Source organism: Camelina sativa, chromosome 8 (genome assembly GCF_030686135.1).
Source record: "Camelina sativa cultivar CO46 ecotype springtype chromosome 8, ASM3068613v1".
NCBI classification, from domain to species: domain Eukaryota; kingdom Viridiplantae; phylum Streptophyta; class Magnoliopsida; order Brassicales; family Brassicaceae; genus Camelina; species Camelina sativa.
The window spans coordinates 8,403,293-8,420,676 of record NC_141887.1 but is presented as its reverse complement, the minus strand read 5'-3'; the positions used below and the strand labels follow the sequence as shown (position 1 = coordinate 8,420,676).

Sequence of the window (17,384 nt, the reverse complement as noted above, 5' to 3'; positions counted from 1 at the left end):
TGTGTGTCTATTGACAACACGAAACATGGCCTTCGCAAAATTCATTGCCCAAATAATCAGGTTGAAAGATCAATTCCCAGATTATGCCATAAAGAAAGTCAGACTTGATAACGATGGTGAATTCACTTCACAAGGTTTCAATGATTATTGTATGTCAATAGGAATCGATGTTGAGCATCCGGTTCCTCATGTCCATACACAAAATGGCATGGCTGAATCTTTGATTAAACGACTACAACTCATTGCTAGACCGTTAATATTGAGAACAAAGCTCCCAATTTCTATATGGGATCATGCTATATTGCATGCTGCGGCATTGTTCCAATTACGACCAAGCGCATATAATAACTATTCCCCTTTACAATTAGCATCTGGCCAAGAGCCAAACATATCCTATCTCCGTATTTTTGGATGTGCGGTTTATGTTCCTATAGCCCCACCGCAAAGAACAAAAATGGGACCACAAAGGAGATTGGGTATATATGTCGGTTATGCATCACCGAGTATAATTTGATATCTTGAACCGCAAACTGGTGATATGTTTACGGCACGTTTTTCCGATTGCCATTTTAATGAAGATGAATTCCCAGTGTTAGGGGGAGGAATTAAACAAGTACTAAAAGATATTACATGGTATACACCATCTTTGATATATCTTGATCCCCCTACACATCAACGTGAACTGGAGGTTCAGAAAATTGTCCATTTACAAAATTTGGCAAATCAATTACCAGATGCGTTTATAGATACAAAAAGGGTGATAAAGTCATATATCCCCGCTGCAAATGCACCATCAAGAGTTGAAATTCCTAGAGAGGAACTTGACAGAAGCAAAGCTAATGAACCTAAGGTTCAACTGAAATGGGGGAGGCCAATGGGCTCTAAAGATAAAAATTCCCGAAAGAAAAAGAAAATTGGAGATGAAAAGGTTCAAGAAGAACCAAATAAAGAGAAAAGTCCTCAGGATGATACAAAAAAATATGAGGTTTCTATTAACTATGCCCAAAATGGAATGTTATGGTATAGAGATGAAATCGATGATGATAATGGAATATTCTCTTTTTCTGTATCTAAAGAGATCGATCATGAAAAAGACGATCGAGATCCAAGGTCCATATCAGAATGCCAACATAGGCCTGATTGGGAGAAATGGAAAAAGTCTATGCAACTTGAGTTGCTCTCCCTCAATAAAAGAAATGTCTTTAGACCTCTTGTCACTGCATTTAATGATGTAAAACCCGTTGGTTGCAAGTGGATATTTGTGCAAAAAAGAAATGAGAAAGATGAAATCACACGATATAAAGCCCGACTTGTTGCACAAGGTTTTTCTCAAAGACCTGGAGTTGATTATGAAGAAACATATTCTCCAGTCATGGATGCAATTACATTCAGGTATTTAATGAGTCTAACGGCTTCTAAGAATTTAGAAATGTACCTTATGGATGTAGTGACAGCATATTTATATGGATCATTGGATAATGATATATACATGAAAATTCCAGAAGGATTTAAGATTCCTGAGGCATTAGACTCTAAATCTAATGAAATTTGTGCGATCACTTTACGGATTAAAACAATCTGGGCGCATGTGGTATAATCGCTTAAGCGAATACCTATTGAAGAAAGGATATGTTAATAATGAAATATGTCCATGCGTCTTTATAAAGAAATCTCCATCGGGATTTGTGATCATTGTTGTATATGTTGATGATTTAAATATAATTGGAACTCAAAAGGAGATTGATGATGCAAGAACTCATATGAAGGAAGAGTTTGAAATGAAAGATCTTGGAAAGACTAAATTCTGTCTCGGGCTTCAAATAGAGCATTTCCAAGATGGAATATTTGTGCATCAATCAAATTATACGAAAAAGATTTTAAAACGCTTTAATATGGACAAAGCGACTCCTTTGAGTACTTCAATGGTTAATAGATCTCTGAATGTCGATAGTGATCCATTCAAACCTTGTGAAAACAACGAGAAAATACTTGGTCCCGAAGTACCTTATATGAGTGCTATCGGTGAAATCATGTATCTTGCAAATTGCACTAGACCAGATATTGCATTTGCTACTAATCTACTTGCAAGATATAACTCATCCCCTACCTGCAGGCATTGGAATGAGATAAAACATATTCTCCGTTATCTTGAAGGTACGATTGACTTGGGATTATTCTATCCTAGAAACTCTTTGGTTGGTCTTGTTGGTTTTGCAGATGCAGGATATTTATCAGATCCACATAAATCCTGATCCCAAACTGGATATGTTTTCACAATTGGAGGAACTGCAATCTCATGGCGCTCACAAAAACAGATTTTGGTCGCCACTTCCTCAAATCATGTAGAAATAATTGCTCTTCATGAAGAATCGAGGGAATGTATATGGCTCAGATCAATGACTAACCATATACAAGAATCGAGTGGAATAGTCATCAGCAAAGAGCCAATAATATTATTTGAAGACAGTGCTGCTTGTGTCGCCCAAATCAAAGAAGGTTACATCAAAAGCGACAGAATAAAGCATATACCTCCAAGATTTTTCTCCTACACTCAAGAACTCGAGCAAAAGAAGGAAGTTGATATTCAACATATCCGCTCAAGTGACAATGCAGCAGATCTATTCACAAAGGCGCTTCCGACTACCACATTCAGAAAGCATATTCACAGTATTGGAATGCGTCATCTACGAGATTTATGAAGAAAGATTATACATATCTTTTCGAGGGGGAGATTACTTATATATCATGGTTTTTAGGTATTTTCAGCCATGATATAAGTCTTATTTATAGAGTCTTTTTGGTATTTTTAGAGTCTTTTGAGTCTTTATAGGATTTAGTATGGATGGGAGCATAATGGAGCTAAATAGGAAGATTTGGAGCATATTCAAGCATTGAGGCTGAAGCTGCAAAGTTGGGAGACAAATTCAGAGAAGGCATCGACCGATGCAAGTGATGGTGTCGATCGATGCAATATCCACAAGACAAATCGGAAGTTTTCCCACAAGTTTTGAAGATTTACAAATCTGCCCCAAAGTTTCCATATTTGCATCATTAGTCCCCATTCGTGTTTTAGGAATATATATAGGATTTTTATGGTCATTGTTTAGACCTAAGGTTTATTTTTCCCTGCAACTTTTGAGAGAAGACCCTGAGAGATTTTAGAGAGTTTTTGGAGAGAAGAATCAAGACTCCTTCCAGAGAAGATTCAGAACTCCTTTTCAACTTCTTTTAATCTTTTAATGCAATTTATTCAGAATATGATTTGTGTTTCATTGATCATGTCTGAGTAGATCTCTTGTTAGGTTTAGGGTTTTCAAAGGAATTCATGAATTGTTAGGTTATCAGATTGTTAGGTTAATATCTATAGAATTCTTCATCTAGATTGGTTTATTGTATATTCTAGAGTAGCGAGAGCAACCTAGATTCTGATCTTAGGTTAATTGATAGACATGAGAGTGTTATTAATTTCCTGAAATAATATTAGATGAGCAAAATACCTATTTACAAAGAGATTTGATTTAGGGATTTTGTGAACTTATCAAACCTGAATTTAATGCTAGTTTAATCATTAGGATTTGCAAAGAGATTTGGAATTCTAGTTTTTAGACTTAGATAATTTTTGCAGTGAGAGCTGGTTATTTTTACCTTTGTGATTTGAGTTCTAGAATTGTTTATAATAAATCCTAACAATTATTTTAACTGATTTTTATGAATTTCCTGAGAATTTTCCTGAACCTATCTTCTCTTTTATTGAATTAACTCTTCTTTTTATTGTTTTTCTTGCTCTTTCGATTTTAATACAATTTATTTCTGTTTAGCTTAATTGAAAGATTAACAAATCTATTGTGTGATCTAGAGTCCTTGTGGATATGATCCCTAAATACTACAGTGATCTCTTAATTTGAGAGAGTAGCTCTAGGGTAAATTTGCGCATATCAATTACGTTACTATACTCTTTTTCTCTTGTCATGGTTTTTATCCTAATGGGTTTTTCTGTGACAAGGTTTTTAATGATATAGTACGTAACTCGTCAATAGTGATGGATAATCAAGGGGAGTATTATGAAATATAATTGTGATTAATCCATCACAAGACACATGTCATGACACTTGTTCATGTAGTATTACACTAACTCAACACTTGTCATTACCAAGTGTATAAGTGTGTGACTCATGTCTTTTGTTTCTCACTATAAATAAGGAGTTGTTGTAAGAAGAATAAGATATAGAAGTTGTCTTTAATCAAAGAAAGTGTTCCCAATCTCTCTTTGATGACTATTTATCTCTCTCATTTTTTATTCTTTTTACAAAATATTACAAAACACATATAAGTGTATTCCAACTATAATTCATACCACTCAGGAAATAGTGAAATTTCCGTACAAGCTCCTTTTGCCTCTTCCACGTGTCAGTATAGAATTCATTAGCTGACATATCTCTCTTTCATGTAATCTCACTTTACTAGTATAACCCTTACTTTCCATAGGCTACATAACTATTTTACATCCACAGTATCAGGGTTAAAACAGGTATTTCCTTATTATCTCTTTACGCGTAAGAAACGTGGTTTTGAAGTTTCTGGGAAGCAGTAGTGGCGCGTGTAGACACAACATACTGTTTTTTTTTTTTTTTTCTCTTCATGTCTTTTTGATAACTCTCTTGTCTGACCAAACCGTGTCACATCTCCTTCCCTTCTTCTTCACTTTACCAAATTTTAGGTTTTTTTTTTCCCATATTTGATCAAAATTCTGGAATCTGGGTTTTTTTCCCTTAAGTTTTCTTCTGGATACCTTTTGAATCGCATCTCTGATCCAATTTTTTTTTGGGATTTTTAACCTGAACTCGAATCTGTGTTTTTTTCAATCTTCTCTCTTCTCGAAGTTTCAAAGTCGCACGCACCTATGGATGTATTATCGCTGGCTTCACTACCTGTGGGGTTCAGATTTAGTCCAACGGATGAAGAGTTAGTAAAGTACTATCTCCGGCTCAAGATCAATGGTCACGATGACGACGTCAGAGTCATCCGTGAGATCGATATCTGCAAATGGGAACCATGGGATTTGCCTGGTAAATATTGTTCTTCCCTAAATATTATTAGCAATTCGATCTTGATTTACTTTGGTTTAGTTTTGATCAATATTTGCTTAGCTTGGGGGTAGTGGAATCAGTGTATTTGAGTTAAGTATTAGAGAAACAGAGTAAAGATTTATGTTAGATTTTGTGATGTTGCAGATTTTCCTGTGGTGAAGACGACAGATTCAGAGTGGCTCTTCTTCTGTCCATTGGACAGGAAGTATCCGAGTGGAAGTAGGATGAATCGAGCTACTGTGGCTGGTTACTGGAAGGCTACGGGAAAAGACCGTAAGATTAAATCAGGGAAGACCAAGATTATAGGTGTTAAGAGGACTCTAGTGTTTTATACAGGTCGTGCTCCTAAGGGAACACGGACTTGTTGGATTATGCATGAGTACCGCGCTACAGAGAAGGATCTTGATGGAACTAAGTCTGGACAGGTATAAAACCAACTTGAGTTCAATGACATTATATACTTGTGTGTGTTTGGTCTTTTAGAGTTTCTGATTAGTGTTTTGGTTAGCAGAACCCATTTGTTATTTGCAAGTTGTTTAAGAAGCAAGATATTGTGAACGGAGCTGCACCAGAAGATTCAAAGTCATGTGAAGTTGAACCAGCGGTCTCGTCTCCAACTGTTGTGGACGAGATGAGATCTGAGGTTGACATGTCTGAGGTATCTCCTGTTTTCCCTAAAACCGAAGACACGAAGCCTTGTTGTGATGTCGCGGAATCTTCGCTTCTAGTCTCCAGCGAATGTCGTAGTGAAAACTCTGCCGCTGAGGCTACAACCACCGGAGTAAGGATGAATAAATTACATGTCTTTTCATTACAGGAGGCTGTATATAACTGGTTTTGTAAACTCACAAACTTTACTTTAATCGCAGCTTGATGATATTGATTGGCTCTCATATCTGGAGTTTGATTCCTTGAATCAGAAACTGTTCTCTCCGTTGCACTCTCAGTTGCAATCTGAGATTGGATCCTCTGTCAATGGTTATCAATCTGGTTCAAACGAACTGTTCAGAAACCACAATGGGGATCACATTCAGACTCAGTACGGTACAAACGATGCGGATGAATATATGACCAAGTTCTTGGAGTCTTTTAATGAGATTCCTTATGAGCTTCCAGAGAGGAAAGAGTTAGTGGAACAGAAGCCAGAACAGATACCACATCATGAGCCACATAATATTCTCAGGACATGCAACCAGATCAGTGATGTATCTCAAACAGGGATTAAGATTAGGACACGACGGGCACAAGCCCCTGGTTGTGCTGAGAAGTTTGTAATGCAAGGTGATGCCCCAAGAAGGTTACGTCTTCAGGTTCACCTTGACAGTCACAAGTCAGAAACTGACAGCACACAACTCCTATGTATCAAGAAAGAGGTGAGAAGAAGTTAAAAAAAAGATTTATTGAAATAGGAACCTTTCACACGCGTTACATTTTTCTGACCTTATTTCTTACGCTTTAAAATGGATTCAGGTTAAGGACACTACAAAGGAAACTATAACGAAAGGATGTGGTAGTTTCACCAGATCAAAGAGCAAGACCAGTTTCATATTCAAGAAGATTGCAGTTATGAGATGTTCATACAAAGGGCTGCTAAGAGCGGGTGTGGTAGCGCTTGTGTTTGTGATGTCGGTTTGCAGTCTAATAATCGCATAAACCCGCTGGATCGGATGTTTGTTCGATCATTCGTATGATGAGAATAAAGAAAAGTTTTTTACAAGTTGAGAACGTGGGTTTGTGTATAATAGTGTCTTTGGCTAGGTTTCTGCATCTGTTGTTGTTGTTCAAGATGAACCATGGTCAGTTTAGGAGGGTAGTTGTTAACATGTACGGCAGTTTTATAGTTGGTATGTTTAGATGTAATAGGGAATCTAAAGCTTTTGGAAGTTTATTCCTGACCACATGCGTCTTCAGATTGTGTTGTGGCCATTTCCCAAATACGATTTAAATACATCGATTCTATTCAGGACACTCGAGGATAATGATTACTAGGCTGCGTTTCTATTTTAGTTGCGTTTTGGCATAAAAATTGTGTATAATCATCATTCGTGATTTGGTGCTTAGGGGCAAATAGTATATATTCCACAATTTCAACCAGGCCTGTTAAAGCTAATAGATTTATTAGAGAACTAACCTGATTTTAGTAAATAAGTTGGATAATGCTTAAACTCATATGGATCGCCATCAACATTTGAGTACAAAATACAATTCTTTCCACTACATTAAACATCGTTAATACGTAAAATATATATTCTCTATTTATTTTCGATAACTACAATCTTAATAATAATACTATTAAAAGAGAAGTACAAATAAAAAAATGTCCAAAATTTCTAAACTAATTACTCAAATTACCATTCAATTAGCTGTATTGGAGACACTTAATTGAAATTAGATAGGGTATAATTGTATTTCCAAAAAGTCATTAAAAAAACTCAACAAGATACTAAGATCGCATGTTTATTTAAGTGGATCGGATCTTTAACCAAATTTTGTTTTATGGGTAATGGGTCAAAAGGTCATCGGATTATCATAATCCATTTGTCTCATTAATTGATTTGTGAGTCATAAATCCTAAATTAAACTCTATTAATTCAAACAAATACCTAAACACGCTCAACTAACAATTAACCATATCTTCAAGACTTCGATATATTTCTTCATAATAGTAATATTGCCTATAACATAAGTATATAATACTAGCGGTATTCTTTTTTTTTGAACAAACACCCGTGGGTTAAGCTGTATTAATTGGTACATTAAAAATGCCAACTTTTTTCTTTTAATTTAGATTATTAACAACACAAAAATTAATATATAAAATATATATTATATGTTCGTAAATTGAATATATTTTTGATAAAAAAAAACAAATTTGACCCGGACTATAATACTACATCTCCTATTATTAATTTGGAACAATTTTTTCAGTAAGATTTACATAATTAAACAATTTTCCATTTAAATAAATATCAAAACTTGAAGTTATTATTTGTAATATAATCATATTTAAATTAGTATCCAAAAAACATACTTTCATTCTTAAAAAAATTAGTATCTACAATTTAAATATTTCTAGATACTTTTAACTTGCTAAATTTTTTAAAATTCATGCGTATTATGTTATGGAGCGGGTTAGAGTTTACATAAATATCATTACATAAGTTTTTACGGGTTGGTCAACTAAAAATACACAAAATAATTTAGTCTGATATCAAACGAGTTAATTAAAGAGAAATTTGTTAAAAATACCCTTTTTGGGATACCCTTTTTGGGATACCCTTTTTGGGATACCCTTTTTGGGATACCCTTTTTCAAAAATACCCTCTTTTTTGAACATTTTCATTTTTACCCTCTTTTACATAATTTCAATATGTTAAATTAATTTTTAGATTTTTTTTTTTAGGTTTGGGTTCTCATTTTACATTTAGAATATAGTTTTGAGGGGTTAGGGTTTAGTATTTGGAGTTTAGGGTTTAGAATTTAATGATTTTATTTATAGAAAAAGGGTATTTTTGAAAATGACCATCATGAAAGGGTATTTTTAAAAAGTGACATAGGAAAAGGAGTATTTTTGAAAATCCCCTTTAATTAAATATATTATGCTAATCCTAACCGGTACTTAACACAAAAAATACAATCCATCTAAAATTATAGAATCCAAATATTAATCAAAACATATTAAAACAAACATAAAAATATAACATATATTTTTCATAACATCATTAAAAAAATTGTCCCGCAGTATACCGCGGGTTAAAATCTAGTACTATGTAAATAACTGCAATAGAAAAAAAAATCAGTTTAGTAGTTTGTATTGTTGTTGTATCATATTTTGTATTTAAACCAATAATATATGCTTGAGTTAGGGCTGGGCAAAATAACCGCTAACCAAATAACCGACCAAACCGAACCGAAAAAATCAAACCAAAACCGAACCGAAGTTCTTCAAATAACTGAATGTTAGTAAAATCCTATAACCAAACTAACCGAAACCAAACTGAACCGAACCGACACTTAAATGGTTAACTGAAATATCCAGAAACCTAGAATATATCCAAAAATTATATTTAATATTATACAAAATTATAAAATAAACTTAAAATGTTTATTATTTATACATTCAAAACAATTGAATACTTTAAATAATTAATATATTTAAATGTTATTATTTTGAATTTACAAAGTTACATACTATTTTTTAAAACCAGATCAACATTTTTCCCCTTTTTTATATTTTTGTAATGTATTTTTGGTTAATTTTGGTTATCTTCGGTTACTTTTGGTTATATTAAATTTATTTGGTTAATTTCAATATAATTTAAGTTAATTATAGTTATCTCTTCAACTAACCGAACCGAAATCGAACCGAACCGAACCGAAATTTCTATAATTTGAGTACAATAATTTGAGTACAAAAAATACAATTCTTTCCACTACATTATTAAACGACATTGTAAATGCGTAAAATATGTACATTCGAATCTTAACGCCATTGCAGTTGGACTCATGTCTCCTTCCACATGCGATGCACCGAACACCAACTAACTTTATATCTCAACTATTTTTAGAATTCACGTATCATATTTATTTAATCAAATTATTTTAATGAACAGAAAAGGCAACGCACACTTTTAAAGCGTAATATACAATAGTGGATAGAAATGACTCGATGCAAGAAATAATTAACATGGCACTGCATAAAACAAAAGTCTATGTATTCAAAGCATAGAGTTTTTTGCTTAGTCAATTTGGCTTTCTTTTTTTTTTCTTTTTTGACTTTTCGGATATACTTTTGAATCAGATTAAAGTCTCATGTTGCCGGTTGGTATAAAAGGAACTTCATGTTATTTCCAGAACGATATGCAAAATATTTCATAAATTATTTTCTTATTTATTTTATCATATAATATATCAACAAATAGAAGAAAAAACATTCGTCAAAATAAACCAATAAAAAAAAAAGCCGAGATTCTTTTCTTAATTTTTGATTCGTCATAACTTTTATTTTTTGGGATTGTGATAAAATCTAATGAATTTGGAGATTAAAAAAAACCACTCAACAATGAAATTTTTGCTTCGTCCATTCAATATGGCATGTCAAAAGTAAATATAGTTCAGACTTAACCTATGAAAACGATCGGATCCGAACTATGTAGGTATACCAAAACGTAGTATCCACAGTTTAAACCAAAATTACCAGTGACCCTATCTCACCAAATTTACCAAAAGTTGGATACAAAATATAGTTTGCAGCATAATATAATATAGTAGAAACTAGTACAGTATAAGGATGGAGACAAGGTAAATACTATCATACTAGCAATTTTGACGATGTAGTTATTTAACAGCTTTATACAAACAATTAAATTATATATATATTGCTTTTTTTTTAAAAAAAAAATTGAAAATTAGATATTGATTTGAGTCATTCGAAATCGGTTTGCTTCTATAATTTTTGTTGTAGAGACATCAAAGTATTCGTCGACGTAGACATCTTTCTACTTCACACCCAATGGATTTATTTTTAATCAGATCAGCGTGTGATTTATTATTATTGGGAGTATATATTAAAATAATAGGAGTACGTGGAAGACCATGTCAATATCTTTGTAAATGATTATTACGGTAAAAGATAGTGTAATATATTTTCAAAGTTTATAAGCGAATAGTATATAGAACAAATACTAGAAAAAAAAAAAGAAAACTTTTTAGAGATTCCTAGAAATTCTTGCCAAACCCACCAAGAAATATGGAAATAAACGTACTTTGTTAAGTCGAATTTGTATAAAAGATGCATACATTAGACACGCACATACATGTATGCATGGATCATGTTGTATAAGCTGAGTCAGCTCCAGGTGTTTGGGCACATGTAATCATGGACCCGAAGTCCCGAACTGTTTACCTTTTTTTTGTCTTCAAATAATAAAATAGAGGATGACTTCATAAAGATTTCTTAAGATGTTCAATTCTTGCAATATTCTAATTCCAGAAAACATAAAATACTATTAATATTACGTATTAAAAATACATTAAACATCAAATATATATTTAGTAAAATAATTGAACAATATTTTCAATAGTTTGAGATTCATTTATAAATAAATTTAAAATACTGGGGAAATAAAGATATGAATTGACAAAGCTGAAGTTAGGTCTTTATATGTCACAGATATGGTAATCAAGAAGAAACATGTTTTTTTGAGGCGAATACCTTATATCTTCTGTTATTTTCTTATTATATAGTTTTAAGTAATGAATTACAAACATTAAGACACTTATATATATATATATATATATATATATATATATATATTGTTTCAAACCCGATAGCATTATAATTGTTTCAAACACGATAGCATTATCATAATCGCACAAGAGCATTTCTATGCTCATTCGAATGTAGTCTCTAGATTTTTACATCAATTTGAAAAACAAAAAGATATCTAAAAACTTACATGTTGTACCAAACATTGATTAAACACCGCTCAACTAAACTAGATACATTAAGAGTCTGAGTGAATTCTCTCCGCACTTTCATCTATCATTTTCTTATAGCTAAGTTTGTTTTAGTGGTTAGCCGCAGGGCCGCAAATGCCTATAAAAGGATCACTTTAGTTTTTTCCAACTGTATAGCTATTTTAATATTATATAACTCTAATCACTCTGTGTATGATATATATATGTGTATGTATATATATGTACACTATGCCTGAGTTGCTACATATCAAATAGGGTACATTGATAGTGATATCAACCTAAAAGGTGATATGGTCTACGTGTTGTCGATAACGTACGCGCGCCTAATTTACTCTTTAACTTCAACATAATTACGTAAATTAACACCAGTAGCACAATTGAGCAACAAACAGCTATTGGTCTACAAGAGTCGTCTAAACTGTCAAACAAGAATAAATAATTTTCTCTCATTTGTCCAAATTTAATCTAAAGCATCCCACGTGGTCTCTACTTTCCACCATGCCAAAGGTTCTCACACAAATTTTAATCCACAATTTTTTTGTATATAGTTTTCATTTTCTTGGGCACCCCACGTTGCGTTGCATCCATCCCCAAAAATTGCTTTTTAAGAAATGGGGATGCTATTTTTCTATTTTTATGAAAAATAGAACACATTGTTTTGTGTCTCTTCGACTGATTAGATAGTTCTTAGTATCGAACTATCGATAATACAATTAACCGAAACTTGTGGTTAAAAGAATATTGATGCTTCTTTTAAAAGAAGATAAATCAAATCAACCAAATCCGCTTTAACGAATGAAGAAAAACTACGTATAATAGTTTCCATACAATGTATACAACCATATGAAAATTACATGGACGAACGAGAAGTCAATAATACAATTTCTGAACTATTCTTTATGCGATATGTACTCAAATAACCTAGGAATTGCGATCAATACAATTCCAATATAAAATGTTAATCGAATACATAGTAGTATATTAGAAAATAAAAAGTGAAAATTTTATAATTGTAATCAATAAAGTCGGTGAGTATGATGCAAAGTATTGTCCTTTTCGATGCCAAAAATTATTATCTCATGGTCCCATTCCTTTGATTTATATATAGTTTTCCTCGTTATCAAGAATATACGTTTCTCACATGAAAATTAAAAATAAAATAGAAGTGAAAAAACAACTGGAAGGAATTTACCAAAAATCCATTGTTGTGAATTAGAATATAATATATATGTGGTTCGTTAGTTAAGCATATATTAATTTCTGATGCAAAACATGTAGATTTTGGATGCACTTAAAATATCAAATAACAATTTAAATGACATGCTACATTTTTAGATAAAAATCACAATTTTACGCTGAAGTAGCAGAAGCTTCATTTTTTTTTTGTATAGAAGTACATATTATTACTTCGGTCGTTTTTAAATTTGATTTCAGATGGGTAACTTAAAAAACTGACTCGGCAAAACGAACAACAACATCCGGAAACTAAATTCTAATGTTGAATTCATCAACGCTCACCATCCATACTATACGTAAGAAACAAACGGACCATAATTCAATTATCATCAATACGAAGACATTACAAAATCATTCAAGGTACATGATCTTGAACATCCACATTCTATGCCTATAAAACCTACCGACCTCGGACCATCTTGTCCCCGGCTCTCTTCAAAATATGGTAAATTCCAAAGAGAAAAAAAAATCGAAAAAGTTGTTAATAACTACAAAACATAATTAGTGGTGAGAATAAATCTATATATAAGGTACAAGGGTGAAGGGGTGTGTCTATATATGTTGGATGATTAGTTTCTGCCATGTGCTATGGAATCAACCTCTTATGCTTTATGTTCTGTTTAGTTCCTACCTTATACTAAAACTTCAATTATTCATCAATAATTCCATTCCCCCTTCGTATTTTTATATTATAGTGTTTCATATAAATACTCGTTCTCCCTACTCATTCCTCCATAACATATTCTCTTCCTCGTTCCATTTATAATCGTCGTATAACCACAGATTCTAAAAGAATGGGCGAAGAAGTAAAACCAGTAAGATTCAAGCTCTTCAATATTCTTAATTTGCAACAAAATTTTATAATTGTCTATCGTTAACTTATAGTTGATTTTTTCATTATTAGGAGGCAAAGGAGGCAGCATCAGTTCCAGAGGCCGTTCCAGGGCCGGCCAAAGCGGAGGAAGAGGAGAAGAAGAAAGTTGTGGCCGAGGAGAAGAAAGATGCAGCTGAGGAGGAGAAACCATCAGAGGAGCAAGAGCCGCAACCACCACCACCGCCTCCACCATTCATACTCTACGTCGACTTGCATTGTGTAGGATGCGCCAAGAAGATTGAAAGATCTATTCTAAAAATTAGAGGTAAACAAATATATAAATAGATGGAGAATTAGTTTCGGCTAAGAATTATTGGTCATCACTATTTATTAAAACAAAATTTTTTAATAATAAAAACCAATAGCTTCATTCTCTAAATCCCAACTAGCTAAATATTATTTTATAAAGATCCATAAGTAAAATAAATAGTTATTAAACTTTAACTGTAAAAATGTGTAGGTGTGGAAGAAGTGGTGATGGACATGAATGAGAACGAAGTGACGATAAAGGGAGTGTTGGATCCGCAAGCAGTTTGCAACAAAATCAAGAAGAAGACTAAAAGAATGGCCAAAGTCCTCTCTCCACTTCCGGCGGCCGAGGGAGAGCCTCTGCCACCGATCATAACGTCTCAGGTCTCCGGAGGCCTCACCACCGTTGAGCTTAACGTCAACATGCACTGCCAAGCTTGTGCTGACCAGCTCAGGAAGAAGATTCTCAAAATGAGAGGTACATATACATACTTTTTTTCGGATCTACTCAAAACCGAAATATCCCTTTTAATGTAAAACTTATAATATTTTTAAGAATGGGCAAATCCAAAAAATATTTCGGTTACATTGATATATGTTATTTTATGATATGTTTTTCCGAATATATCTAAAACAGACGCACCCGTGTAAAAATGACATAGATGTCACTCTAAGTAAATTCATTATATCACGTCAAAAAGAAGAGTCACTATATATATGTCTATGTATCCCATTCTGCATCACGTGCATGTTTAAACTAAAGTTTGTTGATGACATGAGGTTTTAGTTTCAAAGAATTTAAATCGCTTTGTTGATAAGAATGTTAAAATTAGAAACTTTCCGTAAAAGTGAATTAAGTTGTTTAAATTTTGCTCGTATATATATATATATATATATACGAATATTAATATAGTCTGTTACTCAATTTGAACGAAAAATCAGTGTGTTAGTATTGTCGTTAAATCACTATATTAATAAAATAATGATTAAATGCAAATCGTTGTTGTCACATTGTTCTATATTTGGACTGACTAATATATATTGTTGTTTAGGGGTACAAACAACTGTGACGGAACATACCACGGGAAAAGTAATAGTGACTGGAACAATGGACGCCGAGAAGCTTGTAGATTACGTCTACCGTCGAACAAAAAAACAAGCCCGAATAGTACCCCAACCTGACCCGGAACCGGAAAACCCGGCTGCGGAGGAAGTGAAGAAGGAGGAGGGCGGCGAAGGCGAGGAGAAACCGCCAGAAACGGGAGAGAAGAAGCAAGAAGAGAAGGAGGGAGAGGAGATGGAGGAGGAAGGTGGCGGAGAAGATGCGGGTGCGGCCGCTATGGAGGAGGGAAGACACTACGAGATGGCCGCGATGGCGGAAGAGGAAGGTATGAAGAGGATGATGTATTATTATCAGCCCTCATACATCATCGAAAGGGTTCCTCCGCCGCAGCTTTTTAGCGACGAGAACCCTAATGCTTGTTGCATTACTTAATTAATTTGGTTTTCGTATGGTCTGTGGAAAAGTATATAATTTAGGGTCATAATTACGTAAGAAACTGAAAAACACAAAAAGTAAGAAAATAGGTAAAAAAGACGTGTAAACTACTATATATATATATTGTTTTATAATGTGTGTTTGGTATATACGTGATCGCAACTGTCACAACGATCGATACGGAATCTATTCAAATTCATGTAAGAAGCATGTGATTGATGGGTGCGCTACGAATTTGTTTTGTATATATTCTTCAAGGAATTTTTTTTATTTATTTTAGTAATGAAAATAGGAATTAAAGAGACAGGAGATTCTAGTGGGCAATAGGAGATCTACGTGGGTGTGCACATGGTGTGCTTCTTTATTCTTTTGCTACGTCAATCTCCATTTTTCGGACGTCGCAGCTTTTCCAGCCTACCTTGTCTAATTCTTCTCAACCTCTCAAGTTTTTTTTTTTCGTTACAAAAATATTTAAATAAAAAATGGAAAGGTTGAAGACTCGTTTAATGCGCTGATGTTTTGTGTCCAAATAAATAATATATATATTCAAAATATTAATATTGTAGACTTCTTTGGTATGGATAATAATGCGAAAATATTTATATGTTTGGTTGCAAAGATAATAAATTTGATTATTTAGACTATATTATCTTTAATGATTTTTTATGCCAATAATATATTATGTAATACTTAGAAGATTTGATGTTAGCTTTTAAAATATGCTTCCCTTTCAATATAAATATATATAACATTTTAAATTTACTTTATTCTCGTTGTTTCGTTTTTTCTACTTTTAAAAAACCTAAAAATTATCTTCATCGAGATAATAAATATTTTACTATATTTGAAGAATTGGCTGATGCACTGATGCTCACAACAAAGAGTTGGTCTTCATCCAACATCTACCTAGAACAAATTCCCGTGTATAGTTGTACAAAAACCAGATGCTCGTATAACCGTTCTTGTGCATAATGTAAGCAAAGTTTACTACCAAGACATTAGAGTTGCCAAAACAAGTATTCCTAGAGAAGTAAATCTTGATATTTGGACATGTTTACTCTTTTTGTTACTTATTGTTGAGATTCATATCAATTACATTTAACCGGTCTTTTTTTTATAAACTTGTCATAAAATTCTTTGTGAATTCAACTAAAATTCTTTGTTGTAAATTATTTTAACTTCATAATAAATATATTTTGAAGATGTGCATACACCAAAAAAGAAAAAAATACAAAATTTTGAAATTGGTTTTTTGCTCTTCTAAAAGTTTACGTACACTTAACTTGGCTTTATAATGAACCATGTTCTAAAAAGTTTGTACCTTATCCCATTAAAATGAGGTTTGAGGTCCACTTTTAAAGCTTTAAATTCACTCCAATTTCCACGAATGCTAGACTTACCATTGATAACAGCCTTTTTCTTCATCTTCTTAAATAGGAATAAACGAACCTTGAAAGCATTATCTCGAATATCTCGTTAATCTTCACTGTTCTACACAACATAACCAATTGGTCAAAATCCAATGGATCCTCCATTACCAAGTTATGAAACTTGGTGTCTTGTACTATATTGATTAGACTCGCTTTAATTATCAAGTTAATGTTTTCTATGGAGGAACCCGAAAACCAGTTCCATTTCCATAGATGTTTGACTCATCAAATGTTCCAATAATTCCAATTTTTTTTTTTTTTTTTTTTTTTTTTTTTTTTTTTTTTGGTGAATTGTTTGGCATTTGTTCTACTCTAATCAACATATGACCAAAATAGTATTTATATAAAAAAGCATTTTATATTATTTTATACACAATCAATGCTGTTATATTAGATAAATGATTGCATTTTGTTAATACTTAATTTAAATAGATATAAAAAGATATAGTAGATGTGTTTAAGAACATGACTTGAATCAATACTAGCAATAGACGCATGGACACATCTTTCCAGAACAATTTTGTCTTGTA

At 32.7% G+C, this 17,384-nt stretch overlaps 2 protein-coding genes across 4 annotated transcripts; both read left to right on the top strand.

Annotated features, from left to right (window-relative positions):
- Window positions 1-4,224: 4,224 nt before the first annotated feature.
- LOC104706773 (NAC domain-containing protein 91) lies at window positions 4,225-7,055 on the top strand. 2 transcript variants are annotated; one of them, XM_010422984.3, is made up of 5 exons: window positions 4,225-5,066; window positions 5,232-5,512; window positions 5,599-5,868; window positions 5,957-6,460; window positions 6,558-7,055. In XM_010422984.3, exons 1-5 carry the CDS (start codon window positions 4,901-4,903, stop codon window positions 6,738-6,740), a joined length of 1,404 nt encoding a protein of 467 aa, XP_010421286.2. In that variant the 5' UTR covers window positions 4,225-4,900; the 3' UTR covers window positions 6,741-7,055. The 2 variants fall into 2 exon arrangements, with proteins under 2 accessions (XP_010421286.2, XP_087318528.1); XM_087462402.1 differs by having other exon boundaries at window positions 5,215-5,512.
- A 6,178-nt stretch (window positions 7,056-13,233) lies between these two features.
- On the top strand, window positions 13,234-15,573 carry LOC104706772 (heavy metal-associated isoprenylated plant protein 9-like). 2 transcript variants are annotated; one of them, XM_087462467.1, is made up of 5 exons: window positions 13,234-13,333; window positions 13,587-13,618; window positions 13,708-13,942; window positions 14,138-14,404; window positions 14,979-15,573. In XM_087462467.1, the coding sequence occupies exons 2-5, from the start codon at window positions 13,598-13,600 to the stop codon at window positions 15,419-15,421; spliced, it is 966 nt and encodes a 321-aa protein (XP_087318593.1). In that variant the 5' UTR covers window positions 13,234-13,333; window positions 13,587-13,597; the 3' UTR covers window positions 15,422-15,573. The 2 variants fall into 2 exon arrangements, with proteins under 2 accessions (XP_087318593.1, XP_010421283.2); XM_010422981.2 differs by lacking the exon at window positions 13,234-13,333 and having other exon boundaries at window positions 13,358-13,618.
- The last annotated feature ends 1,811 nt before the right edge of the window (window positions 15,574-17,384 follow it).